Source organism: Rhinoraja longicauda, chromosome 40 (assembly GCF_053455715.1).
Source record: "Rhinoraja longicauda isolate Sanriku21f chromosome 40, sRhiLon1.1, whole genome shotgun sequence".
NCBI lineage: Eukaryota > Metazoa > Chordata > Chondrichthyes > Rajiformes > Arhynchobatidae > Rhinoraja > Rhinoraja longicauda.
Genome location: NC_135992.1, coordinates 14,327,725 through 14,347,177, shown reverse-complemented (window position 1 = coordinate 14,347,177; position 19,453 = coordinate 14,327,725). Strand labels below are relative to the sequence as shown.

The following is a 19,453-nucleotide window of genomic DNA, read 5'->3' as shown; positions in this document are numbered from 1 at the left end:
CTCCGCGCCGCTGACAGACGCGGCTCCGGCGGGATCCTCCATCTCGCGGCGTCGCCACAGCGACAGCGACAACCCTGGCGCTCCTGCCGCCCGCCAGCCGACAGGGCCGCGTCTAAACTCCACTTACCGCATCGAGGACGGTTTTATTCCCGCCGAAGCGCGTTGGAGTGGAGTCCGCGAAGAGGGTGCAGAGCCTATGGATTGGTTAATGGGGTGAGTCTGAAGCATCGTCGCCGCATTCTTTACATTTTGTGAGGGGGGGAGAGTAGATATGTATTTATATATTGTATATATATATATACATATATAATGTTTCGCACGCAGCGCTGGCTAACGGGTTTTTTTTCCTCTGCCGTCCGGCGGCTGTGCGCATGCTGGCCACGGCGCGGTGAGCGACGGGGGTTGTAGTTCGTGGCGCCCTCCAGCGGACGGCAGGCGGCGGATGGTGGGACTACAAGGACCAGGGTGCACCGCGCAGGCCGGGCGGCGACCGTTCGCGGTCCAGTCCCCCCCATCTCCGCCTCCCCGGCCGCGCGTGCGCGCTGGCCGCCTCCACATGGGCAGGGGCTGGGATGCCCCCCACCCCTCAGCCCCAGTCATCAGGTGATAGGAGCAGAATTAGGTCTACTCCACCGTTCAATCATGGCTGATCCATCTCTCCCTCTCAACCCCATTCTCCTGCCTTCTCCCCCTGACACCTGCACTAATCAAGAATCTATCTATCTCTGTCTTAAAAATATCCACTGATTTGGCCTCCACAGCCTTCTGTGGCAATGAATTCCACAGATTCACCACCACCACCACCCTTAAGAAATTCCTCCTCATCTCCTTCCTAAAGGTACATCCTTTAGGTCTGAGGCTATGACCTCTGGTCATAGACTCTCCCACTAGTGGAAACATTCTCTCCACATCCACTCTATCCAGGCTTTTCTTTTTTCTTTTCTTTTCTGCTTTCTACTGCACAACCGCTGGGCGATCTCGTGCAGGTTTTCACTTTCCAGTACGTTTCAATGAGGTACCCGCTTTCTAAACTCCAGCGAGTACAGGCCCAGTGCCGTCAAAAGCTCATCATATGTTAAGCCTAAGATCAGTCGGCCTGATCTTAGACAGCCTGTGCCCACCACCTTCATAATATTTTCATATGTCTCCCACTGACTGATTCACTCTAAAATATATCTGGGAATACATCTCTCTGGTGACCATGGCTAATTGACCAAATAAATGTGGGAAGGAACTATAGATGCTGGTATAAACTGAAGATAGACACAAAACGCTGGAGTAACTCAGCATGTCAGGCAGCATCTCTGGATAAAAGAAACTGGTGACATTTCAGGTCAAAGCCCTTCTTCCTCTAAACACACAACATCACCTATTCCTTTTCTCCAGAGATCAAATAAGTTGTTCGTCTAGTAAACATTGATTAAATATTTGGCCTTTATCGCAATGAGTGGGAAAGGAAGGAAGTATTGATACATGTATGCAAGGCATTGACATGGTTGAGGCCCTTCAGAATCTGCCCTGATTCTTGTGAATCTTTTGAATTCTCTAACGCAGAGAATGTAATGGAATATATTTATGACTGAAAAAGGCAGAGTTTAGACAATAAGCGAGTTACAAGAAAACAAATCGATTGTAAGGTAGGTGATTACTCTGAAAACTGGCATAGAGTTGATACGCAGATTGCCTTCTGATGTTTTGAGATATAACAAAATTAAAATATGAATATAAATATTAGAAAGATGGGTAGGCTGATTAATCCTCATGTTTGTGTCACTATCCATTAAGGCCATGTTTAATGTTAAATCTGTGTCACTTTCCTGCACTAACCCTATATCCTTTGATGCTCAATAATTAAAAATATGTACATTTTTCTGACTTTAATGTACTTGGAAATTGAGCAGCCTCAGCTCTTGGGCAAGAGGATTGCAAAGATTTACCACACTGGGTGAAAACATTAGTTCTAGTCGCTAAAGATAAATAAAAAGCTGGATCAACTTACACTTTACCCTGTCCAAAACTGTTACAACTGTTTCGTTTCGTTGGGTTGCTGCTGTCTAAATTACTTAAATTATTGCATCGTATGGGAGGCGCATTCCCAATCTCGTTGTACCCCTGGGTACAATGACAATAAAGATATATTGTATTGTATTGTATTGTAACTCAGCGGGCAGGCAGCATCTCTGGATGAAACACAATAAAAAGTTCATTCAAAAGTAAATTCTGTGATGTTGGCCTCTGAACTAAAATCAGAACGTGCTTAGAAAGGTTCAATGAATCAGACAGCCTCCACGGAGAGAGAAGATGTATAAACATCACTCAATTTCACCCATCATCATAACTATGCAAAGTTTTCATTGTTTTTTCCTCTTGGGCTGCTGCACAACTCCAGCGTTTCAATTTTTAATATATGGTTTGAACCCAACTTCTGCTAGCTGTTAAGTTGTTAAATCAACATGACCTTGGCATTGTCAAGGGAAGAATCACTTGCATCTTGTCCTCTTTCCTATGACTAGCGGAATGACAGAATTTCTTTTGTCCCCATTTTAACATTAGGGTTCTGCACTTGGCCTTTAATTTTAAGAACAAAATTAAGACTCATCCAACAATAGTGGAAGGTTGGAACAAACAGTCTGCATCTGGAAATTAAATTCAGCAGGGAACAGAGAAATGTCCCCACTCTGATTTCAAAGACAGGCATTTCTGTTCTCAGTTGTTACAATTGTTTCTGTATGTTTAATACCATTAGATTGCTAAAACCCAATGCCATTATCTGGGCTCAGTATATTGGATTTATGGAGCTGGATTAGTGGTGCCATTCCAGGCAGCTCTCTTCAGACTGTTGTTGCTTGGCTGCTTTTGCAAACACCCACGTTCATTAAATAATATTGCATTGAGAGCAAGCCCGAGGGAAGCCAAATCTATCATGATTTCAACAGAGGGGAAATCAACATTGAGTTTGGTCATATTGCACTGGTCCAAATTAGAATCATTGCAGCTAGAAAATAGCAGCTAAAGTAGGTCAGGCCTAAAATGTCACAGATTCAGCATGTCTGTATGCTCACTGTGAGAGCAAGATTAATTTCCGAATGCAGTCAAGGAAACTAAATTGCATAAGCTTGCCTGAAATAATGGCTTTAATATTTGAATACATTTATAAAAGGTGAGTGTGTAGTACTTGCCAACGGAGGCCACATTTGTTATTGTTTAATACACATCTGTTTTCTGTGGACTGGTCTTGAAGATGTTATCTTTACTTAGAACTCATGTGCTGGTAGATGCAGACTTATTTCTAAACATCTGAAGGTGACCTGTGCTCCAATTCTGATATTTCAGAAGTTTAGCATCATGAAGAACTTGCCTAACTGCAATCCCTTTGTGGTTTTGCATGTTGCTTAACTCTTGTCTGCAGGTAGTTCATGTTTGCATAAATAAGCACTTTGCAAGTTTGCAACTGCAAGAATGTGAGAAAGAAAAAAGGAAGAGAAAAGGATGTACGTAAGCATCTTGTTTATCAGAGCGGGCCCTGTCTGCACTCACCATCTGCATTGATCGGACCAGCCAGTGCAATAATGGAGGTGCTTAAGTTGGAATTGCAATTGATAACGGGATGGTTTTGGTTGGTTGGTTGGTTGATAACGGGATGGTTTTACAGATTTAGGAGTAAATCTGTGTTATAATGGGCCATACCTGGGGTTTGGAGGATGTCAAACTACAGAGTTTGCTTACCCTTTCTATCCTTGCTGCAAGGTGTAGTCATTCAGTACCTTGCCCACACCAGGCAGTGGGTGTTGGCAGACTACTCAACCATGTAGAATGATCACAGTGAACCCTAATTCTACTCTTGCTGTGTACCAACACACACACAGTTTTGTGGGGGAGAGGGGTGCCAAATTCTGAATGATTTATTTTCTTACACGGTTGCACAGGGTAATTTTTTTAACATTAAAAAAATTTGGGGACATGGATGTTGCTTGCAAGACCAACATTTATTGCCCACCCCATAATTGTTCTTGAGACAGTGGTGATGAGCTGCCTTTTGGACTTCTGCCTTTCTTCTGGTGAAAGTGTTCTCACAGTGCTGTTGACTGGGGGATTCCAAGATTGAGACCCGTTGACCAAGAAGGAATGGTGATAACTTTCCAAGTCAGGGTGGTGTTCCCTTGTATCTGCTGCTTGTCTTGTAGAGGTTTTAGGCATGGGAGGGGTTGACAGACTTCCCAAATGAGATTGGGTAATTTAGCATTAGACCTTTATACCTGGAACCTCTAGCGGAATTGTGATTTGTTATATTTGAAGCAGAACCATGGGGAAGCGAGTCTGAAGAAGGGTCTCGACCTGGAACATCACCCATTCGTTCTCTCCAGAGATGCTGCCTACCCCACTGAGTTACTCCAACATTTTGTGTCTATTTCCAGTATCAAGATTGCTTGATCCTTTCCTGCGAATATCTCAGTAGATGTTCATTACATGAGACAGATGATTCTGTATCTTCACAGAAATGTCTGCACAATTAATAAGAAGCTCATGGCAGTGATGCTGATAAACTAGTGTTTGTAGCATGAGGTACCATTTAAAAGTAGCTGGGCCATAGGGCTAAGGGAGTGCCTTAATGGCATTAACTGATTTCTGAAATACCCCCTGAATTTGGGCATAAAAGATTCTCCAACACAGTTCAAAGAGTAGGGCAGCTATTGGTGATCTAGCCAGTAGTTATTCCTCATCCATTAATAACACAGATGAATGGATATTTCACTCGGTGTGCCGAGATTAGCTCCAACAATAACTATGCTCAAAAATTATTTCACTTTGTATTTTCCCTAAGGTTGTGAAAGATGATATATTATCATCACGGGTTTTTTTGGTACCTATTTGAGAAATTTCTTTGGATGATATTAATGGAATTAGAGGATCCATGCTTATTTTTTAAAGTAACAAAGGTTATAGTTCAGAAAAAAAGTTGGCAGGTTAGTCACTTGCTCAATATTTGTTTATGTTTGGTTAGAGGGGAAGTAATTCTCTTCCCAGTTTGTAGGCCACCAAGCCATGTTTACTGTGTGAGATCTTAAACAGGCCAGTGTTAGTCCAGCGTTTGCAAGCACTACTCTGGAAGTCTGGTTGGTAGTTGCACGGAATCACAGAGTGGCTCTTTGTTTTGAAGATAGACACAAAATGCTGGAGTAACTCTGGAGAGACGGAATGGGTGATGTTTCAGCCTTCTTCAGACTGCCCCGAAACATCACCCATTCCTTCTCTCCAGAGATGCTGCCTGTCCCACTGAGTTACTCCAGCGTTTTGTGTCTATCTTCGGTTTAAGCCAGCATCTGCAGTTCCTTCCTACACATGATTCTTTCTTCTTTTGCATTGTGCCATGTTTCTAATCCCTCCATACTGAAATGAAGAACTGCAAGGATGTTCAATTAAATTACCAATTGGTAATAAAAATACGTCCAATAGGTCTGAAGAAGGATCTCGACCCGAAAGGTCACCTACTCCTTTTCTCCAGAGATGCTGCCTGTCCCGCTGAGTTACTCCAGCTTTCTGTCTATCTTTGGTTTAAACCAGCATCCGCAGTTCCTTCCTACACACTTCCAATAGGTTTATTGAAATAAACACAAAAACCAAAGAGCAGCCAAGTTTTCTGTTTCTCCCATCGCCCAGAATAATTTGTTTATTTATATTTCCCTGGTGTGACCTATATTTAACATTTTAGTTACCAAGCCTGCAAACCAAAATGCAAAACTTGTTGATAACCAAATAAAGTTGCCCAAGTATATATTTAACCCTGAGTTACCATTCCCTCCTGATCAGAGACCGAGTGCAGGGACCTGTGTGCAAATGGCAGTACTCCATTGTTGTACGGGTCAGCTTGTGGATAATGTTAAACTGAGGCCTCATTTGTTTCCATAGCAGCAGTGAAAGTGCTTTTCCTGAGCATTGAGTCTTTTGCTGGCCTTCTTGTTTAAAAGTAAAAGGTTCTACAGTATTACAGCATGCAGGAATTGCTTTGATGTAGTGGGTAAAAGCTGGCACTACTTCAACATCCACCAAAAGTAGATGAACTAGTCTTTTATCTCTGCAGTTTTTGGGACATGGAACGTATGAATTGACTGCCGCATTTGTCATTAAAGCCATTGATTTGATGCACCGGTTTAAAAAAAATTACACTGAGCATCATTGTTGCAATGGGTGTCATCTGAAAGGTGCACTACAATGACTCGGCAGAGCTTTTTTTGGCAGTACTCCCAAATCAGCAGCTGTAATTTGGAAGAATAAGGACAGCGGATGTAAGGGTATACCGGAACCTGAAGGTTCCTTCCAGTTACGCACCTATCTTTACTATAATGCTGTTCTTTTCCTCGCTGTTAGATTCTGGGACAATTTAATTGCTAGTTCCTGGGACAATTTAATTGCCAGGACTATGGGAGCACCTTCACTACTACATAGACTGTAATGGATAAAGAAGGCAAATCACCACTGAATTAAATTTAGGAGTGGACAATGAATGTTGACCTCTGCAAAATACTAATTTTACCGTGAAAATAAAATGTAGCATTGTACTTCAGATATTGTTTGTTGCTGGGAAATGCTTTATAATTTTCCTTAATTGTGCAGAACTAATGGAAATAAGATAGTACCATAAACAATTATAATGAATTCACATCCTTTTAATACAAGGTCAGGCACCAAAGTTGGACAATTATATTTTCATTGTGTATTTTCCAGCCTTGTGATGACCAATATGAATGAATGAATAAGTTTATTGGCCAAGTATGTATGAATACGTTTTTATGTATGCATGTATATATGCTTTACAGCAATAAGTCAGAATTTAGTACTTTATCTCAGATGGAGACAAATAGGATGGGTGTAGATTGACATCGTGCTTGGTATGGGCAGGATGGGGAGAAAGGTTCTGTTTCTGTGCTTCATGATTCCATGATTCTAAGGAGGGGTTATTGTCCAGATCTTGTAAACTTTGCCAGCAGACAGAATTAGCATCCGGATGCCAGATTTGAAAAAAGATGGGTCTTGCAAAAAAAAACTGTTGATAGATTAATGTGGTGTGCCAGAGTACATGATGTGTATTGGGTTTTGGCTTCAACTGTGAAATGACGCTCAGCTGGTTTTCCCTACCTTCATGCACCTTGGGCGTAGTCAGAGGATAAATTAACCTGGATGGTTGATTTGCATCTCTTAACAAAGAAATGCAATTGTCTTGTCAGAAATTGTCAGCATTGTCAGAAAGACAGGCGACCCATGTGTTTGTAAAGTGGTAAACCATGGATGGTTTGTGAAGTCCTGAATACAAATGCCTTTTTAAAAAGCTGGGCTCTTTCAGTGATGCAAGTGGTAATGATGCTGCCCAAGGGTGGTTCTCAGCCACACACACACGAAGGTGCCAGGGTTAATCTTTCATGTGTATCACCGTAGCTCCTCTGTAGACCCAGCAACAGATGAGTTGTAGTTTCCATTGGAATACAAAGCCTGCAGTTAATACTCTACACGGGCTTGTAAAAAACGGCCAGTGAATTGTCAGGTTTCCTCGTCCCTCTCCTGAGAAACTATTTCACCAAAATTATCATATTTTTGGTGGCAGAATAAAATTATGCATTCCACACTAAAAGTGGAATTGTTTGAGGAAATATTTGATTATTGTTTTCAAGTTTTTGCTTAGTGATGAGTCCAGTAAAAAACTCAATGAAACAATGTTGTTGTAATTTTAACACTTTAGATTTGGGGATCTGTCTCTCTGGCCCTCTGCATAAAGTGGATTGTTTTTCCCATCATCTGATGTATTAGGTAAAGATAGAAAAATGCTTTGTGTAGGAAGGAACTACAGATGCTGGTTTACTCCGAAGATAGACACAAAATGCTGAAGTTACTCAGTGGGACAGGCAGTATCTCTGGAGAGAAGGAATGGGTGACGTTTTGGGGCAGTCTGAAGAAGAGTCAGGTAACTCTAGAAAAATACTTTATGATTTTTCAAAATCTCTCGAAAGCATTTGCATTTGCTTGCATGGCATTCACAGGGTTAATGTCTTGGATTTTTTTTTTTACCATTGCAGGGCTTGCTCGGGCTTGTTGCAGTTTGCTTCAATTAGATCATTTTCTTTTTTCGTTTACAGCACAATATTTTTTTCTGCAGATTTCACCTCCACCCTGTTTACCCCTCCCTATGGGCACATTTTGAAAGACTATTTCCATCTCTGTGCACCTAGGTGATCTGTTTGTGAACAGTCGTGGTTGTAATCCTCCAACCGCTGCTTTTCATCAGTGAGAGAACGCTGATCTGCGGGCAGTTGATGGAAGTATGCTGCCATCTTGCTCCCATTGGCTGAAATGAGAAGAAATATGGCTTTATTGTTTCTGTGGTCGCAACGACCTTGTTTTTCTGGGGCATTACAAACTTCTGCTGAGCTTCCTTTTAAAAAGAAAGCTTATGGTTGGATAACTGGCTAGCATTACTGTTCAATTAAGCACCCTTGTTGCTCAGATCTTTGTCAAACTGAAGTTCCATCTGTTTCAAACAATGCGAGCAGTGGATAAAATGTTTAAAATAAGATTGATCTGTGAGTGCTACAGAAATCCTTCCAACAGGATAGGAACCTTAACTTCACAGTGGAAAATAAAACCCAGTATCACAAAGCTACAGATGGTGTCTTTAGTCGCTAGGACATTGAAAGACATATTAATCCTTCTATGTTTCCTTGATTATAAATTATTATTCATGCAGCTGAACTGTATCATTATGGTGAAATTGTTTTTGCTTTTGTTGTAATCTGCCATTATAACTGCTTCATCAACGGATGGCATCGTACAAGAAGATTATATCCATGTTTCTGATTGTGTCCATTTTACAGTGTTATTTCTTTTGTATGAAAGTAGAACACAGGCTAAACATTATGTTATCAGGCAATGCACTGCCAAATGAATGGAGTGGATCATGCATTCAGTTCACATTGCACCCGGGTGGGTAATTTCCAGGTTCTTAAGCTGAGGAGCATTTGCACATAGAACTTCTATTTCGCTTGGGCAGCCTACAACCCAGCGGTATGAACATTGATTTCTCTAATTTTAAGTAACCCATGCTTTCCTCTCTCTACCCTCCCCCCACTTCAGTTCCTTACTAGTTCCACAGTTCGCATCCTTGTGTCATTTTGTTACATAGAAAATAGGTGCAGGAGGAGGCCATTTGGCCCTTCGAGCCAGCACCGCCATTCATTGTGATCATCATGGCTGATCATCCACAATCAATAACCTATGCCTGCCTTCTCCCCATATCCCTTGATTCCGCTAGCCCCATGAGCTCTAACTCTCTTTTAAATTCATCCAGTAAATTTGCCTCCACTGCCTTCTGTGGCTGAGAATTACACAAATTCACAAGTCTCTGGGTGAAAAAGTTTCTTCTCACCTCAGTTTTAAATGGCCTCCCCATTATTCTTAGACTGTGTCCCCTGGTTCTGGGCTCCCCCAACATTGGCAACATTTTTCCTGCATCTAGCTTGTCTAGTCCTTTTATGATTTTATACGTCTCTATAAGATCCCCTCTCATCCTTCTAAACTCCAGTGAATACAAGCCCAGTCTTTCCAATCTTTCCTCATATGACAGTCGTTATCACCTCTTTCCCAACTAACAATTGGGCCATTATGGGCTCCATTGTCCTTGGCCGCCTGTTACCGGCCCTGCTTCTGGCTTTATCTTACCTCCTGTTCCCTCCCCTCTACTTTCAGTCTGAAGAAGGGTGAAATCACCCATTCTTTTTCTCCCGCTGAGTTATTCCAGCACTTTGTGTCTATCTTCTGACTTTATAATACGTTGCTCCCTGCCTGAATTAATAATGTGTAACTGTGACCCAACCCATGGGAATTCTACACGGAAGAAAACACAAAAATAAAATTGCCAGAAATATCAGAGAACCCAAAGATAGACACAAAAAGCTGGAGCAACTCTGGGTCAGACAGCATCTCTGGGGAAAAGCAATGGGTAAATTTTCGGGCCAAGACCCTTCTTCAGACCCACTGAGTTACTCCACCTTTTTGTGTCTATCTTCAGTTTAAACCAGCATCTGCAGTTCCTTCCTACAGAGAAACAAAAGTCTATCAAGAATGCGAACTTGAAGGAAGTAGGTAAAAAAAAAAGGAGTGGGTGAGACCAATATGGGATAAATCTCAAGGATGAAAGATATTTTTATTTCAGGGGCTTGGAGAGAGGTGGCTGTACAGATGGTAAATGCTCTAGTTACTATCTCCCAATGTCTTGTTGGATCATGGTCTCAGAATAAGGGATCGGCCATTTGAGATGAGGAGAAATGTCTTCACTCAGAGGGTAGTAAATCTTTGGGATTCTCTGTCCGAAGTGCAATGGAGGCTTGTTCCTTAAGTTTATTCAAAACGTAGATGGATAGATTTCTGGATAGCAAGGGATAGACAATAGGTGCAGGAGGAGGCCATTCGCCCCTTCGAGCCAGCACCACCATTCATTCAATGTGATCGTGGCTGATCATTCTCAATCAGGGCGGCACGGTAGCGCAGCGGTAGAGTTGCTGCTTTACAGCGGTAGAGTTGCTGCTTTACAGCGAATGCAGCGCCGGAGACTCAGGTTCGATCCTGACTACGGGTGCTGCACTGTAAGGAGTTTGTACGTTCTCCCCGTGACCTGCGTGGGTTTTCTCCGAGATCTTCGGTTTCCTCCCACACTCCAAAGACGTACAGGTATGTAGGTTAATTGGCTGGGTAAATGTAAAAATTGTCCCTAGTGGGTGTAGGATAGTGTTAATGTGCGGGGATCGCTGGGCGGCACGAACTTGGAGGGCCGAAAAGGCTTGTTTCCGGCTGTATATATATGATATATGATATGATGATAGTACCCCGTTCCTGCCTTCTCCCCATACCCCCTGACTCCGCTATCCTTAAGGGCTCTATCTAGCTCTCTCTTGAATGCATTCAGAGACTTGGCCTCCACTGCCTTCTGAGGCAGTGAATTCTACAGATTTGGGGATAGTGCTGAAAATAGAGCTAAGGTAGAAGATCAACCATGCTCTTAATAAATAAAAAGGTTCAATAGGCCAATGGACATGCTTCTGTTTCTTGTGATCTTGTGTAAAATGAACTGAACCTGTCAAGCAAAATTGAAATCTTTGTAGCACAAGACCTTTTTGTTCATTGTCTTTTCTATGCCCCGTCACCAGTAATGTCTGCTTGTTGTGGCAAAATAATTTATCAGGAAACTCTTAAGCAAACGGGCTGGAAGCGAACGCAGGTTTTCAATTCCTGAAACAAGACAAGACACGTTTGCACCGCGCCCTCTGTGAATTTCTGGACATCCCTTCCTTTACTTCAGATCTCCGGCATCTGCAAGAATTTCTTCACAAAGGTCATTGGACCATTTGCTTGTAGGTTACCCTTACTCATAATGTTTTGTTTTGGCAGAATAAATACTTTTTACGAAAAAAAATTTGGGATTAATTTTTTCAATATTCTATAAAAAAATATTGAGGTTAACTGTAAACGTAGTGATTCAGGTCCGGTGAGTACTGTGATTTATTGTTGTGAGACCTTGGGTCAGATTTCCCTTCATTAGTAATGTAATTACGGCACGATATCTCCACCTTTTGTGGATGGCTGTAAATTATAACTTCGACAGTTTATATTACGGCCTATATCTGCTTTCAAACCCCTTAAGTGAATGTGTTTTACAAAAACTATCCTGTAATACTTAGAATCGAATTGGAGCATATTTAAAGTAATATAGATAATACAGAAACGTGTGAGGTGGTGCATTTTGGGATGTCTGAAAAGGGCAGAACCTACACAGTAAATACTAGGCTTCTGGGGAGTGTTGTAGAGCTTTTAGATTTAGGAGTACAAGTGCATGGTCCCTTCAAAGTCGAGTCACAGGTAGATAAGGTGGTCAAAAAGGCTTTTGGCACATTGGCCTTCATCAGTCAGAGTATGGAGTATAGAAGTTGGGAGGTCATGTTGCAGTTGTATAAGACGTTGGTGAGACTGCATTTAGAATATTGTGTTCAGTTCTGGGCACCATGTTATAGGAAAGAAATTGTCAAGCTTGAAAGGGTTCAGAGAAGACTTTTGCGGACGTTGCCACTAGAGGGTGTGAGCTATAGGGAGAGGTTGAGTAGGCTGGGTCTCTATTCCTTGGAGTGCAGGAGGATGAGGGATGATCTTATAGAGCTGTACAAAATCATGAGAGGAATAGATTGGGTAGATGCACAGAGTCTCTTGCCCAGAGTAGGGGAATCGAGGACCAGAGGACATAGGTTCAAGGTGAAGGGGAAAGATTTAGTGGGAATCCGAGGGGTAACGTTTCCACACAGAGGGTGATGGGTGTATGGGACAAGCTGCCTGAGGAGGTAGTTGAGGCTGGGACTATCCCATGGTTTAAGAAGCAGTTGGACAGGTACATGGATAGGACAGGTTTGGAAGGATATGGACCAGGCGCAGGCAGGTGGGACGAGTGTAGCTGGGACATGTTGGCCAGTGTGGGCAAGTTGGGCTGAAGGGCCTGTTTCCACATTGCATCACTCGATGACTATTAGGTAGGATTCAACATGGATTAGGAAAAATGATTTTGGTGCATTTCAAATGTAGTTGTTTTTTTCCCCTTTTTAATCTTGGATGTCTAAAACAAAGTGTCCATCTCCAACTTGTGATAGACAGCCAGTTGCATTTATATGACAAGCCACAAACAAATTATGAATCTGGCTCAAAATCGTTTGCTCAGTTTTACTGTTTGTGTAATTATGGTGCTGATCAGGTCACCATCTGTTAACTCACCTGGTGACATACCTGAGTTAAAATTCAGGAAGTCTTGTATTCTAATTAATCCTTACCATAATCTCATGTATATTCAGTGATCAGAAGGAATTTAACTTCAGCTACATCTATTTGCTAGGCCTCTGCTTTCCCAGAAGTCACATGTTTACTGTTTGGTGAGGCTCTCATAATGGGGACTTCTGTCATTATATAAATGTCTATTTGTTTCCATCACAATATAAATGCCCATTTGTTTCCACCGATGCTGTTGTAATTGAGGGGAGGGGTGGAGGAGGAGATTGTACTTAGAGGTGATTTACATGCAGCAAAGGTGATCTGAAATAAGATTTAAGAAAACAAATACATTAGATTTATTTTGACTGCATCTAGTTTTGAAAATCCCACTCTGTGGGAGATCTTGTCAAAGCTGGTGCCTGATTGTGATTTGATTCAATTCTTATTGTTTTAAGTTGTTACCGTACAACTAATGAAATTTTTCTGAACTATGTGAAGGACAAAGACTCAAAGGCTGCTACCACATTTTTAATTTATTTTGCCTGTTACGTGTTTGTGTGCAGCCCTGACGTGCCCAGCGGTTTGTGCAGTCAATGTTAGGTTTGATTCTTGCAGTCTGTAATCTGTGTGAAGCTTGAGCAAAATATTTTGTTAAGGATATCAAAAATTAATTATACAATGTAGATCATGGCATTCAATGTCAATCAAAATTGAACACAATAGAAAAACCTTGTCGGGACGCCTTAGAATATACAAACTAGCAAGCTCACATTTACTTAGAAAATATAAAACATTGATGCTAACTGCTTTGCACTCAAATACCCGAAAACTGATATTTTTTGGATGAAGTTTGGCACCAACTGCAGCAATTGTATTGATCACAGTGAATGGCGGTGCTGGCTCGAAGGGCCGAATGGCCTACTCCTGCACCTATTATCTATTGGCTTCCCCGATTCAACACAACTACCACAAGATCTCCAAACCAAGTAGATTTTTACGAGGTTTGTTTATTGGAATTCTTCAACTCAAGTTTTTTTCCATAACCTATTTTGGTTTCGGCTTTCCTTAAAACCTGTGTAGCCAGGGGCACTCTCTGCTTTGACTGCACTGTGTTTAAGCCATACAAAAACAAGATCTGTTTATTATAATCATCCCACACTTTGTTTGTGAGCAGATCATTCCTCATCAGTTCAACATTAGTCACCCTACTTACATAATATATCACAACAGCAGCTTGCCCTGCTTCCAACAGCACAAGGAGTGGTAGTGAGGATGGAGAGAGTGAATGTTTTAGGTGATGGGAAGGCAAAAGTGTACAGATTGACATCGGTCTTCTCAAGTAATGTTGGAGTTTCACTAATCCAGTCAAGCAAAGAGTATATCCCTACTCTTGACATGTGTCTTGGAAAAAACTTGGAGGTACGAGCAGGAAGTTATTTGCTGCAGGATACACTGATATACTGTTGCTGACGTTATGGAGTTTCAGAAAACCACAACCATCTTCCATTGGCTGTGGTATGACGCCAGTGTTTATCCTTTAAGGACCATGAACTTCAGTTTTACCTGTGACTGATATCGTGCTCAGTCAAGTGTTGTTTTGATGCCAAGGGTCATCAGTCTTGCCTCCTCTCTGGTATTCACCTTTTTAGACTAAGGTCGTGATGAATCTGGAGATGAGTTGTCCTGGCAAAACTCGCACAAGGCAGCAGCATCAGAAAACTGTAGCGTTCGTAATGCTAGAAAGCATCATAAGGAAATATTCTATTACTTTACTAATGATATGTTAAGTGAGTTGAGGGGAACTGCAGATGCCGGTTTACACCAAAGATAGACACAAAATGCTGGAGTAACTCAGCAGGTCAGGCAGCATCTCTAGAGAAAAGGAATAGGTGACATTTCGGGTCTTTAGGAAGAAGGGTCCCGACCTATTCCTTTTCTCCAGGGATGCTGCCTGAGTTACACCAGCATTTTGTAATTTATCTTCTGTTATGTGGGTTATTTTGGCCCAGATTTTGTTTTGGAGCTTGCTATCGTGCAGGTGGGGAGTATTCCATCTCAGTTGGTGTTGGGCTATGGCCATTATTGTTGAGTAATCTGTTGCAAGTTTGTTAACACTGACCTACTCTTGAAACCGCAGCATTTGGGATGTATCTACATGAGTTCACCGATGATCCATCAGGATTTGATGATAAGCATGCCACATCCAGAATGTCAAGGGAAGATGATTCAGTTTCCTGTTCTTGGAGATGGCACTCCTTATCATCTGTATTGCCTATGTTATGTGCAACGCATTGACCCATGACTAATTCGTTACGATGAAAGCAGTAGCTTTTTTGTGTAATGTTCGCGGGTTTTACTCTCCTGTAAATCTGTCTCTACAAATCTCTCGCCACTTCTGCAGGGGAAACTCTGCATTATTTAAATGCATAACTTTTGTTAAGCAAAATACATGATCTCATACTTAATGATATCAAATCACCGCAGCAACAATATTTCAGCCCTTTTTATTATTTCCTCTGCCACTTCTCTTTATCCTTTAATGAATGAACCATGCCTCCTGTTTTGGCATCCTTTGCAAAGTTCATGCTGCTCCCCCTAGGCAGGCATCCAAATAGTTGTACTTCGAACAGAGTCCCCTTCCCCTTTCTCTATTCTTCTTTTGGCGTCATGATTACATCTAAGGGTTTAGCAGGTGCTAATTATTTTATTTACCCAAATTACAGTTGCACATGTAATTTGGCACAATAAGGAACAACTTTCTGAATCATGCTGTAATATAAGCTTGATGCTCAAATCCTCTAGTGCAGAAATACTTTTCATTTGTTTCAGATTATCCGGAAAGTGCAGAGCTTTGCTAATCGGTGTCAAGATGACAACCTCTCCCTCAATGTCAGCATCAATGGTGCCAAAGCGGATGAAAGCTTCTAGTTCCTAGGCATAAATATCACCAGCAGTTTGTCCTGAGCCAACCACATTGAAGCTATGGCCAAGAAAGCACACCAAACATTTCTACTTCCTCCAAAGACTAAGGAAGTTCAGCAAGTCTACAGATGCACTATAGAAAGCCCCCCTCCCCAATTAACTCCATCTGCACCTCACATTGTCTTGGGAAAGCAGCCAATGTAATCAAGGCCCATTCACATCTCTCCTCGCTCCTTATCGGGCAGAATGTACAAAAGCTTGAAAGCACATACCACCAGTTTCAGGAACAGCCTCTACCCTGCTGTTATCAGACTACTGAATGGACCTCTCATAAGCTAAGGGTGTAGTCCAGATCTCCCAACCTACTTCATTTCAGCCCTTGCACTTTTAAAAAATCTGCTCTTTCTTTGTAGTTGTAGCACTGTGACGCTGTAACACTATTTTGCAGTCTGGTTATTTTTCTCTTTGCACTACCTGTAGCACCTGTATATGGCTTGATTGTATTCATGCATAGTGTGATTTAACTAGATAGCATACAAACAAGGTTTTCATTATATCTTGAAATACATGACAATAATAAACCAATACCAATAGTACATTGCATACCAAGAGATTTTGTCTTAAATGTGTTGAATGACAAATCTTAAAGCCCTATTTATTCTATACCCATGACTGTAACCGGAGTTCCATCTCAATCTTTAAATTCGCTCACGACACTACTGTCATTTGATGAATTATGGATAATGATGAGAGAGTGTAAGAGGGAGATTAGTCGTCTGATTGCATGGCGCCAGAACAACACCTTTGTTCTCAACGTCAGTAAAACCAAGAAACCGATTGTAGATTTTAGAAGAGGACGGTCGAGGATTGACTGGTTGCATCCGGGCTCAAATACCTAGGTACAAAGGGGATTATAAACAGTGGTGAACACCACCCGGTCCATCACCGGTTCTGACCTCCCCACCATCAAAGGGAGCCACAGGTGACAAAGATTTACTGTCCTGATCAAAGAAATTTCCCCTCATCTTAATATTGGCTGATTGAAAGATATAGCATGGAAACAGGCCCTCGTGCTCATCTAGTCCACGTCGATCATCGATCACCTGTTCACACTAGTTCTGTATCCCACCTCCTGACACACTAGGGCCAAAACCGGTTTAACTCTTGCATGACAGAATTTATCAAGTCACCATGAAAGCATAGACTGGCATCTGCTTTTTCTATCCTGCATAATTGGAAATTTTGGGAACATTCTGGTTCTGTCTCATTGCTAAAGTGTCAGTAAAGTTTAATGGCATGTGAATGGTTAAACTTCTACATTACAGTGCGTTGAAGTAATTGTAGACCTTGCCCCACTAAGCAAGGATTATTTTGAGATGAAAAGGGCGAGTACGATCATGGATCATAAGATTTAGGAGCAGATTTGGACCATTCGGCCCATCTAGACCGCTCTGCCATTTGATCATGGCTGAGCTATTTTTCTCTCTCAACCCCATTCTACCCCCCCCCCCCCCCCTTCTCTCCATCACTTTTGACACCCTTGCTAATCAAGAGCTGGTGGGAGGAAGGTGTACTCTTCACATGATGCAGGCAAGTTGACCAGGTGTATAGTATAACAGTAACATTTTTTAGTTTTTGACATTTATTTTATTTGTTTCATGTTCGATACCTAGATGTTAAATACCAGGTGGTAACAATACATTCTCTAACCAAAGTAAGTGCCTCAGCGACACAATTAATTGCAGCGTACTCCTTCATTTTCTTTGCATCTGTCCCTGAGGAGGGCAGGATGACTCCTTTTGTGTTTGGGGTTAGCTACTTTATAGACGCTCCCTGAGGTCTTTGTGTTGTCGTGGCAGCAGCAACAGTCTCCGCTGCTATTGGTTCTCTTTGGCGTGTTCCCGGGGAGCCAGTCCTATGAGCACATCAAATGCAGTCAAACTAGTTTGCAGAGTGACTTTAGCTTGCTGTGTTGGATAGGGGAGCACTTTGCACCGGCTATTGTGCAGGGTGGGCCTTACTGTTGCTTGTGCCAGTTTTCTGCAGTCTGTCCATTGAGTGAATTAAAGAGGGGGCCCTGGATCAGTGCAGGATGGTCCTACAGGCAGTGGGGAAGGCACTGAGATACAAGAAAAGGTAAGGCAATTAACAGAATGAAGGGATTATTCCTGGAAACATGCAGCTGAATTGGAAACGGATGAAAGACGGAAGAGCATTGTGTTAATAACTTTGAATTAGGCAGCAGACTTGAGGATCCAAATTTCTGACCCTTATCCCCTGAATAGCTATGTTATAGTTGTCTCATGAAATCCCTTTGTTTGAAGTATAATTTTTTTCTTTTCATCTTCTGTTATCAGTTATTTTCATTGCCTCTGGGGAAAAAAGAACTAAAAAGAAGGGGCGAATTTAAGTCCATTCCTGGGTTTAAAAAAACTCCCATAAATTCGTGAAGGAAAATGATGTCGGAAAATGCGTATTATTGTCAATGGTTTGAGTTGTGTTTGCTAACCGTTCGTTTGAACGGTTAACTATGAGAACATTGTTTAGGCATGCTGAATGTGCCATAAGGTGAAGCCAGGTGAATGCAATACATTGTTCTGTGCTCTGTGGGCGCTCAGCTGTAGAGGAAAAGTTTGTGTGGAAAAGTTTTTGTTTGAGTGGAAGAAATCATCTTGGTTCCTGTTCATGGTCAGCACCAAAGCTACTACGCAGCATGACAGTTGAAATGACGGCTAGATTGAGTTGAAAGCCCGTGGATGATTACTGTACAGCGACCAAGATTCATGGAAACTTCAGGGTGTAAAGGCGTTAAATATATTTAATTTTTTTTTAAAGTTCTGATCATCTGCCTGAATCTATGGAGCTTCCATTGGCAATTTGATTCATTGCTGTTTGCCACCCTATTTGGGCTGTGTTTCTTCCCAGTTATTTTCCTGAAAACTGACAATACAACTCCCATAGCTTTTGAGCCACTTTTCATTTATAAAGTAGTCATTTTCACTTTGTAGAATTCGGTACAAATTCAGGAGGACTGCTAAAAGCTAATAACTTCATTTCCCTTAGGCAACGACTACAGCCACATTGTTCTGCTCTGTAGGACTTTGAAGTTGACCCTCGTCTTATTCTTGTCGAGTCATCACTTACTGAACTTTTCAGCCAGCATCTCTCTGAGTGAGGATTGCAAATGGAAGCCCCGGGCATGAAAACTATTCCTCCTCTAGTACTGATGAGGCCAGTCGAAGAATCCACAAAGCTAGGTCGACACAAAAAGCTGGAGTAACTCAGCGGGTCAGGCAGCATCTCTGGAGAGAAGGAATGGGTGACGTTTCGGGTCAAGACCCTTGGATCTCGACCCGAAACGCCACCCATTCCTTCTCTCCAGAGATGCTGCCTGACCCGCTGAGTTACTCCAGCATTTTGTGTCTGCCTTCGATTTAAACCAGCATCTGCAGTTTGTTTTCCTCCAATCCACACAGCTAACCTGGCTGGGGATCAGTTAGCACAACACACTCTGGCACTCCAACCCGTGACCGTCTTGGTACATTTAGCTCAGTTGCATTACATTTTTACTAACAGAGTTCTCAGGACATCTTGGAGAATATATATTGAAACCTTTTGAACTCTGAAAAAACAGTTTTATTGAATATTTGTTTGAGATTGTGCACAATACTTCTGATGCAAGTTGGCCATTGTGTGCGGGATGAGCGCACTTAACAGAATGTTAGTTTGTAAAGTGCCGGAG

The 19,453-nt window shown here is 42.0% G+C and overlaps 1 protein-coding gene across 2 annotated transcripts in view; it reads left to right on the top strand.

The window, feature by feature from the left end:
• LOC144611468 (MOB kinase activator 2-like) overlaps positions 1–19,453 on the top strand; it is a 41,623-nt gene continuing 22,170 nt past the window's right edge. Inside the window, exon 1 of one of the 2 annotated variants that reach the window (XM_078430589.1) lies at positions 1–213. In XM_078430589.1, coding sequence (XP_078286715.1) covers positions 197–213 — 17 coding nt within the window. In that variant the 5' untranslated portion in view covers positions 1–196. Of the gene's footprint in view, positions 214–17,677; positions 17,848–19,453 lie in introns of those variants that run through there. The other variant, XM_078430588.1, reaches the window with a different exon arrangement.